The following is a 16,956-nucleotide window of genomic DNA, read 5'->3' as shown; positions in this document are numbered from 1 at the left end:
AGCATAAAAGGAGAAATTGGCAAGGGTGGAAGAAAAGGTGTGACATCAGCAACCTTTTCACTCTCAGTATTCTCCCCCTGAAGAGGATGCAGAGGAGAAGGAAATAAAGGGACAAATTCAAAGAAGGTGACATCTTTGGATAGAAGCCACCTTCGGGAAGAAGGATGGTAGCACTTATAGCCTTTGGTAGAGGGGGGATACCCAAGAGAGAGGCATTTAAGAGCCTTGAGGTGAAGTTTAGTCCGAGCAGATTTATTAACATGGGCATAATAAGCACACCCAAACACCTTGGGGGGGGGGGGGGAGAGAAAACAGAAACCTGAGGGGACAAGGTTTCCAAACGAGTTTTGGGACCAAGGAATCTTGTAGGCATGCGGTTGATTAAGAATGTAGCAGTAAGAAGAGCCTCAGACCAAAAAGTCTTAGGGACATGCATGCCAAAGAGAGGACTCATAGTGACTTCCAACAAATGGCTGTTTTTGTCTCAGCTACCCCATTTTGTTGGGGGTGTGTCAACATAAGCTAGCTGATGGAGAACGCCATTATTGGTAAAAAAAGTTTTGGAGTCCACCATACATATACTACCCCCTGTATTAGAAGGAAAAATTTTAATTTTGGTATCAATTTGAGTATAGATCATTTGATAAAAAATTTGAATGCATCATATACCTCAATTGGTGTATTTGGTTTCAACACCTCTTTCAATATTTGGTTTAGACTATCAGGAGAGTAGTGGTGTTGGGCGCAAGGACAATCAAATGGTTTTGACCTTGGTTCGCCTGTTGTTGATTTGGAAAATCCTGTAGATTTTATAATTGAAGTGATTTAATAGAAAATCATGGTTAATAAAGGAGAAATTTATGTAGGCTATTGTGACATCTCTAGAGAGTAGGGCAGTTGTGTGGATAATGAGGTTGTTAGTATTACGGATTCATTTTTGCACCACTTCATCATCCAATCTGTCTTGAAACCGGCATCATTACTGACCATCTTTAGACAGCTATCTAGTTGTTGATTGGAACCATAAAATGTTTTGTAGATTTAGAATCTGGAAGTCTGGATTATGATTCTGCATTTAGATATGGTTCTGTTTAATTATTTGTGCTATTTATGCATGTGCACGTGTGTGTGTGTGAGCACACACCTGCATTTGTTTGTGTTATGTATTTCATATACTTATTGTATGTTCTCGTTTTTATAATCTAGGTCAATCATTTTGGCTCATTTGTGAGGTTCTTCTTCAGTCTTCCTCCACCCACTGATCATATTCCTGCGAGGATGGTACTTACAACGGTTGACTCTGCTGTATATTTCGCAACCCATGCACCACATGGTCCTGTACATATTAATTGTCCTTTTAGAGAGCCACTGGAAGATAGTCCCAAGGAGTGGGCATCAAACTGCTTGAAAGGGTTAGACTTTTGGATGTTAAGGGCAGAACCTTTTACTAAGTATATCAGTGTAAAACAGTTTCACGCATGCAATGGCCGTTCTGGGGAAATTTTAGAAGTTCTAGAAGTGATTAAGCATGCTAGCCGGGGGCTTTTACTGCTTGGTGCTATCCACACAGAAGATGAGCTATGGGCTGCTCTTCTCTTGGCAAAACACCTTTCCTGGCCAGTTGCAGCTGACATTTTATCTGGCCTTCGTCTGAGGAAAGCCTTAACTTCATTTCCTGAAGTTGAGGCTAATTTTCTGTACATTGATAATCTGGATCATGCACTCCTCTCAGATTTGGGCAGGGCTTGGGTCAAGCCAGATACAATTATACAGGTACATATATCTACAAAAACTCTCTTCCCCCTCCCAATCATGTTAATTGAATTTTGAACAAGAATTTTAAAATGGAAATACTTGTAAAATATGAAACTTTTTGGTGTTTTTTCTACAAAATTAAAATGAAAGTCTAATGTAGATGGGGTTCACCTAAGAATCACTCCACAGTAGGATCAATGACAGGTTGCAGCACAACATCATAATAGCAATAAAACCAGAATTAGTAACTTAGGAGGTAGAGATCAAACCTGCCCACAGAATGGAATCAAACTTAGGTCGAGTGGAGCTTGCAGTGAGGGGAAGCTTTGCTGTAAATCTCATTCAATTGTGATGGGTAGGTCGTGGGTTATGGGAATAGCATCAAAATAGAAGGTTAGGCTCTGCAGGCTAAACCAGCCAGCAGACTGGGCTGGAATTGGGATCGAGTGGGCCTCTTGTGTGGTTGATTCAACCCTCCAAAGTTCTACTGGATCAGGGCTCAGGCTTCAGAGAAAATCTGGTTTGATTGTTGCAGGCAGCAGGACACAAAACAGGTCTGCAGGAGTGTGCTTTGATCCTTCTCTGGTGATGATCAGCAATAGCAGTCACAGTCAAGGACTTGATTGGAGAGTATCTTCTGGACTTCAGAAGCAGTTGATTGCAATAGTTGCAATCACAAATCACAGCAGGGAGTGGTTCGGTTGGGTGTAGAAGGCAGTGACAAGAAGAGAATAGGAAAATAGTAGGTAGGATAAAAAGAAAAGGGGGATAAGGAGATTTGGCTCTCACCAGCCAGGCTCTCTGCACCCCTAAGTTTTCGGGCGTTCGGCTGTCTCAGCCAGGCCCTCTGCCCTTCATCCTCATAATGGGATAATCAAAACTTGCACAGAGCAATCTAAGCAACTTCATTAATTCATAAAATTGTGGGGTGCCTCTATGGGTAGGTTACAATATATAAAGGCCCAAGGATTGAGCTCCAAAATAGATTCCAAAAATTAAAAGTCCCTTGTAAGGCTGAGACTTGGGTTACAAGTAATGAAACTAAAATAGAAACTCTAAGTTGCAAGGTTCAAAATAGAAACTAGGTCTAATTAAAAATAGAAACTGAAGCCTACTTTCTAAATCTGAAATTAGAAACTAAACTAAACTTCTAAATTCCCACACATAAAGCACCATGCAATCGGATCTTGGGCCCCACAAAATCTTCTAATAATATTCTCACCAAGGCAAAATAAGGGGCTGTGACACTGTTCACGTGAACAGTGTTTTGGCCTCTTTTTCTTTATGTTTTGTCCTACATCAAAGTCATGTGTAGAATTTTATTGATTATATATCCTAGGAAAATTCCCTGTCTGAATTGATGATTGTGTTCTGCACTTTTGCTTATTCTACAACAACTCAGCCTTATCCCAACTAAATGGGGTTGGCCACATGGATCCTTGCCCTCCAATCACCTATATTCAAGGTCATACTTGATAGAAGACCTAAGCTATGCATGTCTTTCCTCACCACTTCTTCTAAGATCATTTTAGGTCTACTCCTGGCTCTTTTAGTTACTTCAATCTGAATCAAATCCCTCCTCCATACTGGAGGATCCAAAGGCCACTGTTGAACATGGCCATGCGGCCCATGCCACCTCAAACGACTTTCTCATATCTTATCATGCCTCGGAGCTAGTCCCAAATCAGCTCTAATATGATCATTCTTTACTTTATCCTTCCTGGTTTTGCCACTCATCCATCTCAACATCCTCATCTCCGCTACACTGAGTTTATCCATATGATGCTTCTTAACTGCCTAACATTCTGTATCATACATCATAGCCGTTTGTATGACTGTCCTAAAATTTTCCATTTAAGTTCTAAAGGAATACGCCGGTGAGGATCGTGGGTTTGGAGCAGAGGGAATCGATGATTGGGGAGGTGGGGGTGAGAAAGAGAGATCTGTGGGGGGGGGGGAGATAAGGGGGAGGTAGAGATAATCAAGGGGAACTAAAGAGATCTTCGGGTATGCAAGTCACTGGGGGATATGCATAAGGGTTCGTAGATCTGGATAGGGGGTGTGATGCAGACCCTAGCCTCCTCGAATTGAAGAAGCTACCCTAAGCCTAGGGTTTAGTAGGAGCCTTAGTTTAGTTTATTTCAGTTCTATACTTAGTTTTTATTTTGTGTTTTTAATTGAACCGGTTTAAATTGGTTGCATCCAATTGGTTCAATTGGTCTATTTTAAGTGAAATGCTCCTATTGGCTAATAGGTTCTTATATCCTATTGGCTAGTAGGGAATCTTCTTTTATTTAAGTTATTTTAAGTTGTCTTAAGTCACTAGGGCAGATGAGTCTTTTCTTTTTAAGTTTTAAGTTTTTTTTAAGTAGGTCCACCTCTCCACGATTTGAAGTGAGAGATTTGAATTGTAATAGATTTAGGAATAAGGCCTTTGGCCTCTTATTTAATGCAAACCGTGGGAGAAGCTCCCCCACCAATTATGTTTTAAAAAATTCGAGCTTTTGCTGTTGGCCTTTGCTGCTGCTGCTTCTCTCTTCAGAGACATGTCTTGTGAGTCATATCAAGACCCCTTGTGAGTCATATCAAGGGTGAGGGCTGGTGGATTCCGGCGACTCCTTGCATCTTGTAGATCGGGAGATCCTTCTTCTTCTTCAATCAAGTTTCTCCAAGCGACTGTTGTTGCAGATCTGCAAATCCAGTAAGTGTTTACAGTTTCTGCAAGTTTCCTTCTTCTTCTTCTCCATCCAACCTAACCCTGATTGATCCCCCTTAAACCTTAATTATTTTAAACCCTAGTTATCCTGTCCAGCCCCTTCCCACCATCAGATCTGTTCCAATTTTACACCATAGTTCCAGCAGGCCATCTCCTTCACTCGATCCCCATTCTACCCCCATTCCAGCAGCTAAACCCTAATCCCCCTCTTCCCCATTAAAACCTAAAACCTCCAAAAGCTGTCCAGATCTAACCTACCATCCAAACCACACCAAACTTCAACTGAACCACCCTCTCCATACCAGTGACACTCGACCAGAACCAATTGACCTAATTCCCCCTAAAAACCCTAAATCTCATCATCCCCTTCATTCCCAAAACCCGAAACCCTAACCCTAGAATTTCAGAATTTTAATTTTTTGTTTAAACCTATTTAAAACCTATACCATTAGCTTCCTTTTGACCTGCACATCATTACTAAATAAAACCCTAGCTCAAATCCCTAATCCTAACCCTAATTCTGCCCATTCGAACCAGCAGCCCCATTGAGATCTTGTTGCTTGGCCTCTAATAGGATCCTTCTCCTATTTAGAGCTACATTAGGATGGGGTGTTACTTACCTAGTATGGGAATTTTGTCAAGGATTTTCACCGAAGAACTAGGCTTGGTAGACCTGGATAAGGACCTGCTGATGGAATAAGCGGAGGAGAGCAGTAGCGACGATGGCCTTCGGGGATGGGGGAGAGCCGCTGTAGTGGTGGAAGTTTAGGGGATGGAGAGAGCCGTAGTGTAAGCCGTTCAACACCAGGAATGTGAAAGTAACAGTTTATCCGCTTGAGATGGGAGCGAGAGAGCGAGGAGCTCACCAGTCCTCTGGTCTCACGGGGGTCTCTCCGAGCAAATCTGACCGTTAGCGAGAGCTAGAGCCAACAAATCATGAGCAACACCAAGATTGGAAAAAGGGGAAAGTTCTCCCAGAAGAGTGAACTTTATTAAAAGAAATTGGAAAAGGTGACATAATCCTTTATATCACCTTCTTTATTTATGATTGAGTCCAGATACCTAAAATAATCACTTTGTGGAATCTCCCTCTCATCAATTTTCACCACCTCATTATCCGTCCTAGTCAAGGTTCAAAAACTCGTCTCGAACTCTCGACTAGGTTAAGTTTTTCGAAATCTTGAGATCTCGCCAAGATCTCGGCGGGACAGTGCACTTTTTTTTTGTTTCGGAACTATGTTTCGGTGGATAAATGGCCATAGTTGGCTCCAAAGCTTAAAGGGAAGCTTAGTTTAGGCTTAATAAACATATTTAAAGCTTAAAATTGAAAAAAAAAACCCAACCAATTTGGTGTTTTGGATTTGCACCCTTGGTTGGCAGTGAATGCCGAACCCTTAATGTAATATTGCCTATTCTACACATTGTTTTAAAGTAAAACAAGTAAATTATGCAATAATGGATGAAGACACATAATCTTAGAAAGAAATAGTTAAAGACTTAAAGTTTCTAATACAAACTACATTCCTTAGTATAGTGAACAATAAGTTAATAAAACATAATATAAGTCATAGACACTTTGCTAACAAGTACCAACTACCATGTACCAAGTACAATGAACAATAATACATGTCTCCCAAGTCCCAACAAGTGATTGCCCAGTGATATGAACTATGACGTGGTGGATCGAGACCACTCCACTTCCAATGGAGATGACGTGCATTGTTCTTTGTTTGCATGACATATGAATGCCACGCCATAGTTTTCGATAAGAAACGAGAGTTTTCCTCCACAGCTGCATTGTAAATGGTCTCATCTACATAATGCATGTAACCTATCCTAGGGTATAGGTCACCTTAATGTGAAGAACCAGTCATTGAACCACTCTCATAAGATCCATACGGATGCATGTACGGCTGGTGGGTTGGGTAGGCGAAGAAACTGTCAACAAAGGACGATTTAGTATGTCCCTGTGACTGTGTGATGTAGATACATCACCAAAAGAGGCTTATTAAGCAAGAAAATACATAAGCCTAGGTGGGAGGAGAGAGCATAGAAGAAGGGAGACCCCAGGAAGCAATAATGAGCCTGTTCCTTGGGGAATATACACAAGGAGGGGAGGAGAAGGATTTGAAGCTGAAATCTAAAGAGATGGAATCCTAAGACTGTCTAATAGATCTAGAGTTGGTTGTCCATTTCCAAATATTGCGCTCCATCCAAATATGTGAAATTGTGGCTCCAAAAGCCATCCTGCCAATTCTATCACAGAAGGAATTTCCCCCAAAAGATTTGATGATCCACTTCCACTCTCTCTGGAAAGGAAGAATTCTTCTTCTTATAGGCCAGCATTTGGTGAGAATCCCAGACCAAATAGAAGTTGAAAATGAGCATTCAAAGAATAAGTGTTCAACACTTTCGGTGCCGTTCTAACAGAGGCAGCAACTTGGAGAGATAATGATTTGGCGGTGGATGAGGAAAGACTAAGTTGGAAGACAGTTTAAGAGAGCTCGCCATACACAGAAGCTGTACCTTGGAATATGGCCCTTGAACCAAACAGCCCTTTACCCAAAAAAAAGAAGAAGAACCAAACAGCCTTGTGCCAAGAAATGGTGGTACCTCTAGATCTTATGAGATTCCATGCCGATTTGGAGCTAATGTGCCTGTTGAGGATGGAGTCCAAGAAACCAAATCTCCTGAACTGGCAGGCCTTCTAATAATAGAGGGGAGGGCATTCCAAATAAATGCAAGCTGGGGAGAAGCAGGGGGATCCCAAGTTCCGGTTGAGATGATGTCAGCGGCTAAGGAAAGTCTATGAAGGCCAGCTCTGTAGATGCTTCTAGAGCTCACTAAAGGAAGGAGGATGCCCATGGGGTGCCAATGATCAAGCCAAAGTCTGGTGGAGGATCCATTAAAAATCTTGGAAGTAACATCCCCAAGGGCTAAATGTCTGAGCTTGAGAATGTTTTTCCAGACCCAAGAAGCATCCTGGGAGGTAGGAGCGGTCTAGATTGAGTCTTTTTTAAGGAACCCTGAATAAATCCAGTTTACCCAGATACTATTATGCTTGGCAGCTATTTTCCAAATGAGTTTAAGGATCCCTGCCTTGTTTACCTCTTTGATAGTTTGATTCTCTTTAGACCAAGGTCCCCTTCCTTTTTGGGAGACAAACTGAGGACCAGCTGATAAGGCAGAGGTATTTAGTGGATTCAACACCTTTCTAGAGATAGCCACACATTGAAGATTCAATATCCTTGATGATCGATTGTGGAAGAGTGGAAATGCCGGACCAATAGATGTAAGATGACTACATGACCGATCGGATCTGTAGAAAACCTAAGACCTGTAACCTGTAACCAGTAACCTTAGAGAGGAGAAAAGAGAGAAGAGAAGATGGAAGAAGAATAGATTGTAATGCTTGAGTGATCTGATCGATCAGGCAAGCTCTTTATTTAAGAAAGAGAAAAATACAAAGGGGACATAATTACCCCTACACTAGCCGACTCTATAAGAGGAACAGGCAATACCTAATGAAATAACAAATAAACAACCTAAAAGGACCAGAGTACTCCCCACAGTATTCTGGTGTACATTATTCAATAGGATCAGCTCTAAGTGGCCTACAAAGGAGAGGACCTTTCCTTTCCAGAGTTGAAGCTTTTTATGAAGAAGCTCGAGGATAGGGGTACAGTGGTGAGCTGAGAGCCTGGCAGGAATAAGAGGTAAACCAACTAATTATGTGTTTTAGTTGGGCTAGATTAGGACTCTATATGTCCAGCCATGTTTTGAGTCTATTTACTTTGTTATTTCACTTTCCTAATCAGTTTAGGTTACCTAATAGATTAAGGATTGGTTTTAGGCCTTTCCTTTTTAATGTGGGAGTCAATTTTTGAGTCTTTTATATAAGGTTGTAAGGGGGGGAAGTATTGAACATGAATTTTGATATTAATGAAAAGCTTTTGCTGCTCTTCTTCTCCATTGAAGATTTTTGTCTCGTGTTTGATCAAGGCTGGTGGGATCGGTTTTTGATCCGATTGACACCTTGCGGTGGAAGCCCGAGTGGTTGGTTGGTGGGATTGGTGTTTGATCGAATCAACACCTTGCGGTGTGAAGCCCGGGTGGTTCTTTTGAAGTTCTCCTTCAAATTCAAGTTCAAGATCTGATTTTTATTCAAGTTCTACTTTCTAGTTTCTGTCAAAGATTCAATTTTTATTCAAGTTCCTCCATCAAAAAGCTGCTGCCAATAATTTTCTGCCATTACAAGTAAGTTGGAAGCATCCCCATCCCCATCCTTCTTCTAATCCTCTAAACCACCAAACCCTAACATCCCATCCATCATTGAACAACATTCCCATAACCTAAATTCTGCCCAGACCAAACCAGCCAGCAAAATCCTTCTTTTTTTGGATCAAACTCTCCACCCCTGCCCCTATAGCACTCGATCCAAACCCTAGCCCCAGCATCCCTCTCTAAACCCTAGATTCTCCTATTTTACACTTTTCAAAAACCCGAAACCCTAACCCTAAATTGCTGTTAATTCAAATCAGCATACTTCCCTCCATTAAAACATTTCAGGACCTTCACTGATAGACTTACCCTGACTCGACATAACCCTAACATCGAACCCTAACCCTAACCCTAATTTCACCAAAACCCTATTTTGACCTAGTCAATTCACCTGTTCATATAATAAATCCTGGTTGTCTGGCTCCTAGTTGGTCCTCTACCAATTTAGGACTACATTACTGTGAGTACGCGTCATACTCAAAAATGGAAACAGATCAAGAAGATCCATGCTGCCTAACGCCAATGGAATGCCCATATGAACTGTACTTTGAGATGGGGCATGCCAATGCCCACTTCCTCTACTTCCCCTATACTCATCCCTCCTATAGTGCTAGACAAACTATTAATGTCCATATAGTCAGTCTGCCTATCTGCTCCAAAGCGGCGACGATTCCCTCTTGTGTAGGCTTTGAATGGATGTGCTTCGTGATCCGTATCTTGTGTAGCATGATCAAATTGGGTCTCCCCAGTGAATCGAACTAGCTCCAGCTGTGCCTCCTGCATCTCCTCTCCTTAACTATATTGCTCTCGCATTCCTTCATATCTATCATTGTCACCATCGTCACCACCATCATCATTGTCTTCCCCGTTACCATCATCGTTGTCGTCTCCATCACATCCATGAGTAGACGGTATGCGAGGCTGAGTCGGCTGACTACCTGAGGAAGTGGACCAATCAGGGTCCTCATCATCATCTACACCAGGTGTCGGTTTGAATAGTCGGGGTGTCTATGAGTGTATCTGACCCTCTGTAGCCATGTACTCATCCACATTAATACCCATCTCACTGGCTACCCCCAGGCTGATCCATTTTCGGCTCACCTCTATCCTTAACCCAATCCATTATGGGATCCTCATCATCCGACTCGATTTGGAAAACGTTGGCGAGATCGATTTGGGAGGTGTCATTCTCCATACCTAGGCGTATGTGTTGCATCCTCAGTCTCATCTTATAGTGCACATACACCAAGTCAGCTAAGCGTTGGTACCTTAATCGATTGCGCCTCTTTTAGTGGATGGCAAAAAACGTACTCCAGTTTCTCTCACAGGCGGAGGCGGAACATGTCTAGGATAGGACCTTGATTGTTACCCTCAAATTTTCTGCCGAACTCCCATACAACACCCACCATTCAGCTACATTACAACGAGAACACATGTGATTTGCATTCCACAAGTTTAAATACATATGTAAGTAAAAGAATATACTACTTAATTACTTATTTTCTTACCAACATCACCACCATTTCGTCCAGCCTCTGCGGCTGGGGATCCAAAACTCCCTATCACATCCTTCAAACTTCTAATCTATACCCATTTTGGAAAATTGTGTATGTTAGGAACCCATTATAAGTAGTTATTTATTATATTCATAAAGAACTACACAACTCACCTCTTTTTGCAAATAGCCTGTTGGGTTTTATTTGGCTCCAACTTCGTAACCACTGCCTTCACTGCTTCTATAAGGTCCGTATTCATCCCAAGTCTATGGTTATATTGATACTTGGGGTTTAGGTATTATGCTGTAAATTGACATATAGATATTGTCAATGTATTACATATTCTATGAAGGTATGAATAACAAAATGTAATGTGAATTAGACACATATAAATTATATAGTCACTAGCCTTATGTAGTGGATGCATAAGTTGAAGCTCCTAGCGATCCTTGATAATCTTTAGGTATTTTCCACTGCCATGTGGCAGAGTGTTGTAGACTTTGTCTTTCATCATGTATATAACAACATACAATTATGGCATGGTGGGCTTGAAAGCACAATCCACCATCCTTTGAACCGGGACAACTGGGCCTAACACTTTATACTTTTACCACCTTACCCAACTGGGTCCAAAACTCCTCAGATGTAAAGGTTGCTTGTGCTGCCCTACCACCAAGGGAACTCGACTCCCTCAACCCAAACCATTCTTCAGATGCAAACATAGCTCTAAGTCCAGTCTTCTTCGGCTAAAAACTCTTTAATTCAATATAGTTTGTGGCAAATCTAGTGATTCTGGGCCTGACCAAGTCCCCACCACACTTCTCCTAGAGTAGGTTCAGTGCAAACCCATGGCTGTAAATGAAGGTGCTCACCTGTCTAGCTCTCTCAACAACACTCTGCGCCAATTTTAGCTTTCTCATGTCCTTCAGCATCAAGTCAATGCAATGGGCTGCACAAGGGGTCTAGAAGAGCCAGTACTTTTTATTATTCATCAACTTCTGGCCAGCCTTCTTGAAGTTACTTCTGTTGTCCGTCACAATCTAGACAACATTCTCCACTCCCACATCCCCAACCACCTCCTTTAACAACTTATAGATATATTTTGCATATTTTTTCTCCTTAGATGGATTTAAGAAATACTGTCCTCCCATCATAGCAAACCATAAAGTTTATGATGGACTTTCTTGTGGGCCTAGTCCAACCATCACACATAATCGTACTCTCCCATATCACCCTCAGCTCATCTATATATTCTTGTAGCTCTTTTTTGTCTTTAGGTAAATACACATCACCTCATATACAGTGGACCTCTTGACCCCTGGGCCAGCCTCTGCAACCACATCTAGCATCGGTTGGTAATAGGACTCCGTAGTGATGTTTGCTGGGATGCTGTGGAATAACAACTAGTTAAACACAGCTTCCCCAACCATTCCCTTCACATTACCCCATGCCCCCGTAATTCTGGGCAGCTTGTTGCCTTTTTTTCCAAATCTGTCAGGATACTGCTGTAGTACGGGGTCCACTCATGGTGGGACCACTGGAACTGGAGGTGGAGGTGGAGCTGCCCTAGTACTCTCAGATCTCCTGAAGGGAAATAAAGGCTGACTACTAGACGGACCAGCTCCTCCTCTGTGTCTACCCTGCTCATCACGTAAGGTGGACATGCTCCTTGCTTGTGCCCGCCTAAAATCTCTAGCCTCTGCCTCTGCTTCTATGTCCACATCATCAGGCACATACATACGGTCATCATTGTCATCATCACTATCATAATCCCCCTGTACTATTTCTGGGTGGGTCGCACAAACGGCCTCCTCAAATGCTACCTTCGCCTTCTCCCTTTCTGCCTTCCTACTCTTCCCTCCACTCATGCTTTCAGTTTCAGCTATGGCCCTAGAAACCTTCACAGGTACCATGGTGCATGCCATCACATCTGTAGCATTCCAAGCCAAATGTTGTTTCAGTCATGGCCCACCTGAATTCATCGTCTTATGACAATAGTTACATCGTGTTTTTTGTTTGTTGCAATCAATGGGAACACCATGCTGCCATGCTATATCTGTCCTATCACCTCCCCACCTCCTCCCCTGCCTCCTCTCCTGCCTCTTCCTCTATCTCCTTCACTGTCAATGTCAGCCATTATCTCACCTCCTTACTGTTGCATAAAGAAAAAAGAAGCCATTATTAACAGGAAAAACATCAAACTGAGACCACTAAAAACAACAATGTATGCACTTATTATTTTTCTAAACAAAACAGAATATTATTTTCTTATTTTTCCCTTTTTTTTTGAATATTTTATATATTTTTCATAATTTATGAAATTAAAAATAATTGTTTACTTGCTGAAAGAAAATTTTGACACCGTGAGGTTGTAGATTGGCCTCCGTTGAGTAACATATATATAATTGAGCCCCATCCAATTTGTATTAACCCTATTTTTTTTTCTTATTTTTATGGTAGGAAAATCATTTTTTTTTACCAGGAAAAAAAATTAGAAACAAAAAAAAATTTCGACACCGTGAGGTCATAGATCAGCCTCCGGTGTGTAACATATAAAAAATCCACACCCATAACAAGTATTTGTCATTTTTTTCTTCCAAAAAATAGATTTTGGGAATAGTAACTTTACTTGAAATGGTTGAATGTAGCCAAATCTTGAGGAATAGGCAGCAGCTGATTTCTTTGTAGTTTATCCTAGTACTAAAGAGTGATGATGTGGCCAAAAAGTGAAGAAACCAAGGCAGTATTTGGTATGCAATGCATTCCAGATCGATTTCGCATTCTCGAGCTTAAAAAACTACTATTTTTATTGTCCGAGAATGTGAAATCGACTTGGAATGCATACCAAACACTGCACAAGTTTTCCCCCTTCTCCAAACCAAAATAGCACCGTCTCTGGCGAGAAAGTTCGAAAAATCGAAATGAGATTAGAGTTGGTGCACTTTTATAAAGTGCTTGTAGCAGTTTGCCGATATTTCGGCGAGATGGTACAAAGTACCGAAATCTCAGTTGAGATATTTGAAACTTTTTTGCATTTTTTTAGTTTCGTATGGTATTTTGTCTCAACCAGCAAGAGTTCTCGAGTTTTACGAGATCTCGGCAAGATTTTGAACTATGGTCCTAGTGTAACTACCATATACTCCGGACGCACCTCTCCGCATCATCCATCATATTTTAATTTTCTATGAAACATCATCTTCTATATCGCCTTCTTTATTTATGATTGAACCCAGATACCTAAAATAATCACTTTGTGGAATCTCCCTCTCATCAATTTTTACCACCTCATTATCCGTTCTAGTGTAACCACTAAATTTACACACCATGTACTCTATCTTCGTTCTACTTATCTTAAAAGCTTTTGATTCCACGGCTGATCTCCAAAACTCCAACTTGGCATTAATCCTTGCTTTTGTCTCATCCACCAAAACAATATCATTAGCAAAAAGAATACACCAAGGAACCTCATCTTGAATGTCTCTGGCTAAATCATCCACGATAAGTGCAAACAAACAAGGGCTTAAAGCTGATCCTTGATGTAGCCCAATTGTAATTGGGAATTTACTGCCTTGGCCCCCCACAGTTCTTACATTTGTCACTGCACCATCATACATATCTTTATTTATGTCCACATATTTACTTGAAACACTTCTCTTCTCTAGTACTTGCCAGATTTGTGCTTTGTGCATAAATCTTGTAGATAGCTATTATTTGGTGAAGATGGTTGAACTTATTGTCTCCCATTGTCAATGACATTACTTTTAGGATGTGATAAATGAGTTCCACTGTAAAATCTCATCAAGAAATGTCCTGAATGGAAAGAAAAACCCTGCCTGGCAGTCTGGCGCCTGCACCCAGACACAAAGGGAGGCAAAATGACCACCCTGTCCCCGTGAATGCAAAAAATCCTGCTCCTGTTGATGCTCCCGCACGCGCTGTGATTGGCCCCTGCACACGCTTCCAGGCAGAGAAACCTCAACCATATTTTATATACAGAATCTTTCTATAACCTGCTTTTCTTTCATCAAGTAGCAGGTTTTATTCTTGCCTTCAGCTTTTTGAGTTGTTTCCAATGATTGATGATTAATTATATACCGAAGGGCCTGCTCTCTATGTTACAACTTTGAGGTCATACTTTGCTCTTGGCTTATTTAACGGACATATGATAAAAATCAACCGGGGGAACAAAAGAGAAAAAGAGTAAAAAATTGATTATTTGTTTTGTATATAAGCAATATCTGTGATCTGGGGACACAGGTGTTTGTCAAGGTATGGATCCCTATAACTTGTCATGCCTCTTATATAATCAGAGCATCCAGCCAATCATTCTGAATTTTTGGTGTGTATAATATTGAAGGTGGCATCCATTCATTTATAGGTCCTCATCTTAGTACATGAAACATGATGAGTTAGTGGGAGGCCACAGCTGTGTCTTGAATCCCAGGTCTCACCTTCATCCAAGTATATGATCTCCCTTAGACATGCAGTTCCTGCTCCAAGTAACCAGAGTGTGGAGGATTGAGGGGTATTGGAGCACCAAATTTGAAAATCTCCAGAGGTTTGAAGCTTGTTTGGGGAGACTGAAAAGCATTTGCAAATGATAGTAACATATTTTGTTTATTAATATGATATGAAATTAAATGTCTATGACATTAAAAAAGCTCTTTACCTTGTTCTGTTTAGAATTAATACCTGATAATTGTATGGTTTAGATTGATTTTCATTCTGTACATGACCACGGCTTACCTCTTTAGTGCAACTCTGCTTGCTTTGCCCAAAATCCACTTGATTTTTTGCCTAGACATTTGGCACACAAACATTGCTTGTTTATACATGTAAAAAGTGTGGGATTAAAGTTTATGGTGCTGTTCATGATACTAGTGGTGATTATATTCCATAAACTCATTTTATTCTTGGTCTGGAACTGTATCAATGCTTTCTTCTGTTCTTACTGTTTGATAAATATAAAGTTTCTAAATTTATTGAATATGTTTTTGTTTTGCAACATCAACAGATAGGTAGCAAGATAACCAGCAAACGCGTTGCTCAAATGCTGGAGGAATGCTCCATGTGTTCATATATTTTGGTTGATAAGCATCCTTATCGTCATGATCCTTCTCATATTGTTACTTACAGGATTCAAAGTTCCATAACTGAATTTGCGGATACTTTAATTAGAGCTCAGTTGCCCAGAAAGCCTAGTAAATGGGGTCAATTTCTTCAAATAATAGATAAAATGGTAACAATCTTTAGCTGATTATCTTGTTTGTTATATGTTGTACGTTGGCTGCCATTTTTCTTCCATTTCTTGCTATAGTTGTGATTTCCTTCAACCTTATGGATCTTATATTTTCCCTTACTCTTTGTCATTTGTAACCATTTTTGTTTCTTGGGGAAAAAATCACTATCTTTTTTTTCATGATACAATCTGACTTTCTCACTTTCCTCTTTTATCATTTCATTTAATGCCACCTTGTGGAGTTCCTACGTGCTACGCCACACATTGCATCTTATGGTTATGGGGTGTTTTGTGGTAAGACATATGATAATACCAAACATCTACAGAGTTACATGCCCTATTGGCACAATTTTACAGCACCTCACCTGTACTGAAGTGCGACTGCTGTAAAAATTTGAACATTTAGTGTGTATTCTCTGCAGGAATGTGGGCTATGTTTCATGTAAGCTCAGTTCCTAGGATCGTTGAATTGTGTCTGGGCTAAGTTTTGAGCCCCCATGGGCTTGTATAGCCATGTGAATATCGAAACACTTGTCACTTTTTAATTTTCAATTTACCTTCCAAAAAAAGTGAAAGAAGTAGGTTTCCTTCTAATTCAGTGTGCCAAATTCTTGTGATATTTCATTAAAATTTACTCAAAAATGCTTGATAATATGTTGTATACTATTCGATTTTTACGGAATCTACTGTTTTAGGTTGCAGAGGAAGTCGGATTTCAAATTTATTCTGAGTGTTCACTAACTGAACCTTATGTTGCACGAGTTACAACGGAAGCGCTGGCCCAGGATGCTGCTTTATTTGTAGGAAACAGCATGGTCATACGTGATTGCAACATGTATGGGCAAGGTTGGGTGAAATCTGCAGCTGGTAATGCACCTAGGATGTCAAGCTGTGAAACAACATTTGAAGGAATACGAGTGGCTGGTAATAGAGGGGCAAGTGGTATTGATGGGTTGCTTAGCACAGCTATTGGATTTGCAGTAGGATGTAATAGGCGGGTAAGTGCATAAGATTTATTTGTATGGTCTTAATCAATCTAAACTTCCATCATAAATTTGCTGGTTCATCTTTTGGTTTTTTTTTATTCAACTCAACTCAACATTTTCACAGCTAAATGGGTTTAGTTGGACAGATCTTGTTTCTTTTCCATAATGCCATTCAGTTGTCTAAGCCATGTTGTTATCCCAAAGCAATTCATACATTTTCTTACCACTTCTTTCCAAGTCACTTTGGTCTATGCCTTGGCCTTTTATTTCTTCTAACATGTATACTACCGTTCATCCTTATGAGTGCACTCAATGGCCAAGTCTGCAAATGCCCATACCACATCAAATGAAACTCCTTAACTTATGTTCTATTAGGGCCACTCCTAATTCGTCTTGAATTTTTTTCTTATTTTATATTTTTTACTTTTTTTCCACAAAATGCCTTCAAGGCTTTGTCTCCCTGTCAGCCTTTTCTGGATGATT

The 16,956-nt window shown here is 40.6% G+C and overlaps 1 protein-coding gene across 2 annotated transcripts in view; it reads left to right on the top strand.

The window, feature by feature from the left end:
- The window catches only part of LOC122664179 (protein PHYLLO, chloroplastic), a 125,413-nt gene that overhangs the window by 67,882 nt on the left and 40,575 nt on the right, over window positions 1–16,956 (top strand). For both annotated transcript variants that reach the window (XM_043859894.1, XM_043859895.1), the window contains exons 12-14: window positions 1,207–1,773; window positions 15,263–15,487; window positions 16,183–16,485. In XM_043859894.1, the coding sequence (XP_043715829.1) occupies window positions 1,207–1,773; window positions 15,263–15,487; window positions 16,183–16,485 (1,095 nt within the window). The remainder of the gene's footprint in view (window positions 1–1,206; window positions 1,774–15,262; window positions 15,488–16,182; window positions 16,486–16,956) is intronic.

This window comes from Telopea speciosissima, chromosome 6 (assembly GCF_018873765.1).
Source record: "Telopea speciosissima isolate NSW1024214 ecotype Mountain lineage chromosome 6, Tspe_v1, whole genome shotgun sequence".
Lineage (NCBI taxonomy): Eukaryota > Viridiplantae > Streptophyta > Magnoliopsida > Proteales > Proteaceae > Telopea > Telopea speciosissima.
Note: the sequence above shows the minus strand (reverse complement) of the source record. Positions and strands in the feature narration are given on the sequence as shown.